The 7,368-nt window shown below is 41.6% G+C and overlaps 1 protein-coding gene across 3 annotated transcripts in view; it reads left to right on the top strand.

Annotated features, from left to right (window-relative positions):
• col4a6 (collagen, type IV, alpha 6) overlaps nucleotides 1-7,368 on the top strand; it is a 171,310-nt gene that overhangs the window by 136,372 nt on the left and 27,570 nt on the right. For 2 of the 3 annotated variants that reach the window (XM_032544667.1, XM_032544668.1), the window contains exons 18-22: nucleotides 397-466; nucleotides 2,586-2,696; nucleotides 3,927-4,085; nucleotides 4,552-4,596; nucleotides 7,245-7,340. In XM_032544667.1, coding sequence (XP_032400558.1) covers nucleotides 397-466; nucleotides 2,586-2,696; nucleotides 3,927-4,085; nucleotides 4,552-4,596; nucleotides 7,245-7,340 — 481 coding nt within the window. The remainder of the gene's footprint in view (nucleotides 1-396; nucleotides 467-2,585; nucleotides 2,697-3,926; nucleotides 4,086-4,551; nucleotides 4,597-7,244; nucleotides 7,341-7,368) is intronic. The other variant, XM_032544669.1, reaches the window with a different exon arrangement.

The following is a 7,368-nucleotide window of genomic DNA, read 5'->3' on the forward strand; positions in this document are numbered from 1 at the left end:
TCCTTGGACTCTTCTTCACTCTAATTAAGCCGATCTAGCGCTGCCTTTCGTGTCTATTTTTGACACTACACATTCACACTTTTTGTTTAAAGTGCTACCCTTGGAGTCTGTCTTTCTCTGTATAAAACCCCAAACCCTAACCCTAACCCACTTGAGACTGCCTTCACACTAATTAGTCAATGTTAGTGCTGCCTTTCGTGATCACCGTCAGTGACACTACCCTTCACGAAACACACTACTGATACAGTAGAAGCCAAGCCCTTCTCCAATGTGTGTTCTCAATTTTAGATCTCTACAAAAACTTGCCCCTTGGCACCAAGTGTATTCTTTCTCTGAAAGAAAGAAATTCCGCCTGTGTGATGTGTATTTCCTTTTATTTTGTGTGTCTCTAAAAAGGGAGACCAGGGTGACCAAGGACTACCGGGACCTCCGGTTTACGTTTCTGATGTGGGCACTTTAGTTCAAGGTAACACAAAATACACACTCATAAATTGTGGGAGGAAGAGGGCGTTAAGGTAACCGGAAGGAGAGGGAAGAGCACTAAAACCTAAAACATCCATCATCCCACTGCAGTTTTAGGCAAAACCCGCCCCACGAAGCAGTCCAATTGGCTGAGGTTAGGCACTGACCCACAGGTGTCAAACCTAAGGCCTGCGGGGCAAATCCAGCCCTTTGCAAAGGTTGATCCGCCCCGCATGTCAATTTAGGTTCAACATTTTGTCAATCCTAGCAGTACACCAAACCAACAAACATGTTCAAACTGCAATTACACAACACTGAAAGCAGAATATGGCAGATTTGACGACTTTGAGACTCAGAAATTCCCAGTGAACCAGAGAGTTTTCATATTCAGGCTGGTTTTCATGGTGCTTTTTACATTTTTTCTTGCCTTTTTTGTTAATTTTCATTGTTTTTGACGATTTGTTTCATCCCGTTTTTAATCTTATTGTTCTCCAACCGATTTGCCGACTTTGAGACTCACACAATTCTCAAAACAACCAGTTTGCATGTTCGGACTGTGAAACAGGTTGTTGTAAGTCGGCTGTGTGGTAGCCTGCTAAACACACAAATGTAATCATCGTTTTGCTTGATTTGCTAAATTCTATGATGGCGAAGGAACTTTTTTAGGGCTTCTCGTGGACCAAACTGAAAGTGAGAAGGCTACGTGAAACATGCAATAATACAGTCACAAAATATTTTACATTTTCCAAATAAAAGCATCTCAATAAACTACACACCTGGCCCTCGATGCGATTCTGATTTTCCATTGTGGCCCTTTGTGAAATTGAGTTTGACACTCCTGAGTTTAGGATAGGGAGGGTCTTGCCTAGAACTGCAGTGGGTTCCATAATAACACCAAAAGCACATACGATAAATGATATATATATATATTAGGGCTGCACAATTAATCGAATTTTAATCGCGATCACGATTTGGACTTCCCACGATCAAATTTGCGTGATCGAGCGATTATTTTTTATAAAGCGTCATTTCATAGAACGCTCCGGTTTTTTGCAAAGCCAATCTCCCGCTCCATAAAGCCGTCTGCTCATGAGCCAGTCAGAGTAGTTCACTGCACCCCGTGCAGCTAAGTTTTCTAGATGTAGACAGTCCCAGAGGACAGAGTAGCTGAGAAAACTCAACAGATAGCAGTCGGTAATACGTCAGTCTCAAGGTTTACCAGTTTACCAGTAAACGCAACACTTTGTCCCATTTGTTGTTTTTCAGACAACAGCAGTGACCAGTGCTAGTTAGCGTCTGTTATCTGTTAGCTAGTAGCGTCTGTTAGCTGTTAGCTCTCTTCTAGGACGCACCGGTGCTAATGTCCTCGCATCCGCTGCAATGCTGTTTATATGATATGGTTTAATTTTGCGTTACGTGACCCATTTCGTCTGTAAAGCCGTGCCTGTGTAGGATCTTTCTACGCTCTCTCGCCTACTCTCTCTCCTCTTACCTCCGCGCCCCGCCACACAGCGGCCGCCAGTCCACACTTCTGATATTTGCTACAGTTTTAATTTTTCATTAACACAGCTGTATATTGTAAGTATGAGGGGCAAACCTGTATTTGACCAGTGTTTCCGCGGGTAACTCTGTTACGCGCCCTACGGTGAAGAACACAGAAGAAGTTATTGAATGCAGCTAACTTCAGTGGTAGAGTCACAGCGTGAGACGGAGCCTGCGGACCGAGACCGGACCTGGACCTGGACCGAGATGGACCCATGGCCAGAAATCATAGTTCATAAAAATGCAGCGCAGTGAAGATACAGACGTTTAATACACACAACATGTGTATCCGCCGTTCGACCCGTGCTGGACCCGTTCATAATGATCAGCCGTCTCTCTGTGAGTACGTCCATCACACTCCCTCTCGCAGTTACAAATAGCCTACGTGACGACAACATTTGTTTTGGTTAAAATCAACAAATAATCGTGAGAATAATCGCGATCAAAATTTTGATCAAAATAATCGCGATTATCATTTTGGCCATAATCGTGCAGCCCTAATATATATATATATATATATATATATATGTGTGTGTGTACAAGTTTCTTGTGTTGACCGTCTCTTCTCTGATTGGCTGTAGGACCAACAGGTGACCCGGGTCTCAACGGCCTGCCCGGGGCCCCCGGTGACCAGGGATTTCCAGGATACCCAGGACTACCGGGCCAGCCAGGGATTGTAGAATTTGGTACAGGTAATAGACGCAGACAATCTCCCAGTATAAGGGCTCCTGCACCCTGCCTGCGTGGCGTGTCTGTTGCATGGCAACTGCGTGACGATGTCTTTGCACACCAGAAAGGTGTCTGACGCTGCGCTGCTGTTGCTAGCCTTGTCTGTACACATGTATGTTTCCCATTGATAACGTTTAGGCTAGTTTGAACTAGAAAAAAAGTCGTGTCTGATTTGGATCACCCTTTTTCGACATTTGGAGAGAGAGTTTTGGAAATATACCACACTCAAGCAGTAGTTAGTATACGCCATGTTATACATAAATCTATCCTGATTTGATAACGGCAAAGACAACGTCGGCATGTCGTTCTGTATCACAAGTCTAATATTTGGAAAAAAAATTAAATTACATTTATATCTGCATTTATGTCAAAACCTAGAGACATCAAAATGTCATTTGTTAAATGTATTTGTGTCAAAATGACATATATAAACATGTTTTCATATTCTATTTTGCCTGGAAAAGCTTTCAACACGTTTGCGTGTCGCAATAATAATAATAATAATAAGCGTCGGTCCTATTTCTAGCATGCACGTGTTTTTTTGGGGCTGCCCGAGCCGAGCCACCGAGCTAAGACACGCGTGTCATGCAGGCGGTGTGCAAGCTCTGACCTGTTAACATGGGAGCCGAAATAAAACGCCACGCCACGCAGGCAGCGTGCAGGAGCCCTAGTAAAGACATCACGGAGCCCTTTGTTTGCCCTAGGCGAGATTGAGTTTGGTGTCGTCGAAGTTTTCCGCCAATTAGGAAACAATCGACAACAATCATCAATTCAATCCAATAATCAGGTTGACGAGTAACCGTGTGGCCGAGGGGGCGCACCAGGACGATCATGTTTAATGAACACGTTTGATTTTGCTTGTCAGTCTAGTTCTATTATTCATTGGAAACAAAGGCGACACGGCGCACCCAACACATTTGACGCCCTAGGCAATCGCCTAGTTTACCGATAGCAGTCGCCGGCCCTGACTGATATGCAAGGGCCACGGTCCAAAGATAGCACGCATCTACCAGCTGGTAAAAGATAGAGGTGGCTGGTAGAATTCACTCACTAGCCCCAATGGTAATCTGTTGAGTGGCATTCAGTAGCCATTTGGCTGGTGGATGAAAACGTTAATCGTGGACCCGGCAATGGGTTTAACTTTACATTCATTTAATGAATCAACCCATCATCTCCGCTGTTCTCATGTGCAGGTCGTCCCGGAGCTCCCGGTTTCCCCGGGAACAGCGGCCCAAAGGGAGAGAAAGGAAACCCAGGTTTACAAGTGTTTGGCCCCGAAGGAATCCCCGGCTCCCCTGGACCCCCCGGCCCCCCCGGCCCCCCCGGCCCTCCTGGATTCCTGGGCCAGTCTGGTACGTTCACACAGAATCGACTGACAAAAAGCTCTTTATTCACAGCTGGTCGCTGTGGGAACTGTCGGGGCTCGTTTGAGAGGCGAGAAGGTTACCGATGGCAACAACAAAACCCACTGAACACAACAATGACTAGTTCATACTTCCCTTTGTGTCTTGTTTGTGTTGTGCATGTATGTTGTGTATGATTGCTGTGACAAAGCACTTTGAGCTGTAATTCCTTGGAGCTAAAATAATTCAATTTGTTGTCATTATGAAAAAAAACTTCATAAAGAAGTTGTACTTCTAGATAAGAATGCAGCATATTTATCATCTTGTCACTGAGCTGCCTTTTGGCATTAGAAAATGGATTTTGTATAATTATTTTTTTTATCAGCCATAGAAGCTCGATTATCTCTTAAAGTTTGAGACAAGACAGAAACAGACTTTAAAACATCATGGCTGACTGATTTAACTGTCCTCCAAGGATCTACCATTGAACCCTGCGTCATCTATCCCGAGTGGCCCGAAGGCAGGTATCCTAAGCACGGCCATATTGCCATAGTCGCCATGGCAATATTCAGCCCGCTAAACTGAAATTCAAAGCAGCAAAGCCAACTTTCAGCAGGCAGCATCTAACAGCCAAAATGCTAACTTCTGCCGCTACGCTGTGTGCAGGCTGCGGTGGTAAGTACGGTAGACGGAGAGCGCAGGCTGGTCTCCAGACCTGGACGCGCGGGTCTCTCTACTCCGAGCTGCTTTTCTCCTCTTTGGCCACAAGGTGTCGCCTGCTCTCAGCAGTAATTCACTGATTTTACATGGACGTTATTGCATGGCAGCAGTGTTGTTTTCGCAAAACGGGCATTTTTCTCTTCTTTTATTTTGTTGGGAAAACACATTAAAGGACATGAAGACCAAAAAAATGGAAACACAAACTGAGGGTTTCTTGTAACTAACTCGAAAAAGTCGACTTTATTTTGACTTTTTCCGATATACTATAATATAGCTTTTTTTTAACCTTTTTTGACAGACTATACTTTAAACTTTTTTTCAACATAATATACTTTGACTTTTTTGACTTTTCAAAATATTATACTATGACTTTTTTTCAACTTTTCAACATGCTATACTATGACTTTTTTTAAATACCATACGTTTTTAAAAAATGTTTCAACATATATACAATGACTTTTTTACGACATACTGTATTATGGCTTTTTGGGGATTTGTTTTTTCCAAACAATGGAATCTTTGTTGTTTGCGATATGACGCAACGTTTTGTCATGTGTTTATTGCGCAATTTGATATCGCGATGATCAAAAAAACCTATTGTGCACAGCGGTGGAAGAAGTATTCAAATCCTTTACTTAAGTCAATGTACAAATACCACACTGTAAAAATACTCTATTACAAGTAAAAGTCCTGCATTGATAATGTTACTTGAGTAAAAGTCTGTTAGGATCATCAGGAAAATGTACTTATAGCATTAAAAGTTAAAGTATTTGATGCAGAAAAATTAGAAAGTGTAAAGGATCCAAACATTTGTGTGTTTAATGGTCTAATAATCTCAGCTGGACTTGTAGGCCGTTATATTGTTGGTTAGTTTATAATAACACCAATTTTATAGATTTTTGTGCCAAACTCATAATTTGTAAAGTAGCTATAGCTGTCTGATTAATGTAGTGGAGTAAAAATAACAATAAATCTCTTTGAAATGCAGCGGAGTAGAAGTAGAAAGTGGCACGAAAAGGAAAGACTCAACTAAAGTACAAGTACCTCAACATTTATACTTAAGCACAGTACTGGAGTAAATGCACTTAGTAGACTTGTAGGCCATATAATTTATAATAACAAATTATTTTACAAACCACGTGTTTTGTGTGCAAACATCTTAATGTGTGAAGGAACTAGTAACTAAAGCTGTCAGACGAATGTAGTGGAGAAAAAAGTAGAATACTTCTCTCTGAAATGTAGCGGAGTAGAAGTAGACACTGACATGACTCAACAGTGGTTGAAAATCAACAGCTTTTAATCAGTGTTTTTAACTTTTCTTACGTTTTTGGCCCTTTTTTCATCACCTTTTGATGATTTTTTTTTCCGATGTTTGTCACTTTTTTTGACCTTTTCAACACTATTAACAGTTTTTTTAGTTATTTTTGGAATTTATGGTCATTAGGAATTAGGAATCATTTAGACTAAAATTTAAAGAATGGATGTTGATGGATAATCACAGACTGGAATATGTCAACTTTTACTCAATACTATTTCAAAAAAACGTATTTAAAAAAAAAAAAATGCTATTAAATCGAAGACGCCCCAAAATTAATGAAAGTAGAGCTGTGTACTTGCCAAAGAGCGTTGTGTGGAATCAGTCATGTTATTTTGTGGAATTAAAAAGAACACTGATATAGGAAAACGGGTCAATTTGACCCGAGGACGACATGAGGGTTAAGTACAGTACTTGAGTAAATGGCCGTAGTTACATTCCCCCGTTGATTGTGCCGCTCTAATGAACTAACGCTCTGGGTTATCTGTGGCTTCCTCCCTCCATGACCTTAGATTCTCTTCACCATGAAAGTCCAGAACAGACATCCATTCACAGATGATGCATTAGCATTCCCACGGGACACCAAACAAAACTACAAATGTGTATTGTTAGTTTGTTTCCTTTGACTGTGCGGGTGCCAAACTGTGTGCATGCTGCTTGTTAAGTAGCTCTTAGCCGTTATACTCAATGTAAAATCACTGAATTAGCTCAAGTACTTCGCTGTTTTATATTTTTAATGCGATATAAACAACTTAATGCTTTTATCACTTTAAATAAGGCTCTGTCGTCTTGCAACAGCAGCTGAACTCTTTCATATTACATGCTGAGCAAAGAGACTAATCCTGATTTCACACTGTGACACCAAGCTGCCCTTGCACTGCGCTGGTTTCAATGACAATGATGTTTACATTAGAGAAATATTTAGGTGTGAAAATAAGTTCCTATCAAGACAGGAACCTTACACATATCCATTTTTCTTTCCTACGTGCTACATCAGTCAGTGCAATTCTGCTTGTGTTCAGTGCGAAATTTAGAAGTCATAGAACTTGTAAATTGTTTATGGCTAATTTACCATGTGCAACATCTCATTGATTGGACTTTATGTGTGTGTGTGTGTGTGTGTGTGCTTACAGGTTCTCCCGAAGGTTTACCCAACAATATTCCTGGAGTGCCTGGGCTGCCTGGCCCCAGAGGACAGCCGGGTAACAAAGGATTCAATGGCTTTAGAGGTACACACACACACACACACACACACAC

The sequence above is a fragment of the Etheostoma spectabile genome, chromosome 19 (assembly GCF_008692095.1).
Source record: "Etheostoma spectabile isolate EspeVRDwgs_2016 chromosome 19, UIUC_Espe_1.0, whole genome shotgun sequence".
In the NCBI taxonomy this organism is placed as follows: Eukaryota; Metazoa; Chordata; class Actinopteri; order Perciformes; family Percidae; genus Etheostoma; species Etheostoma spectabile.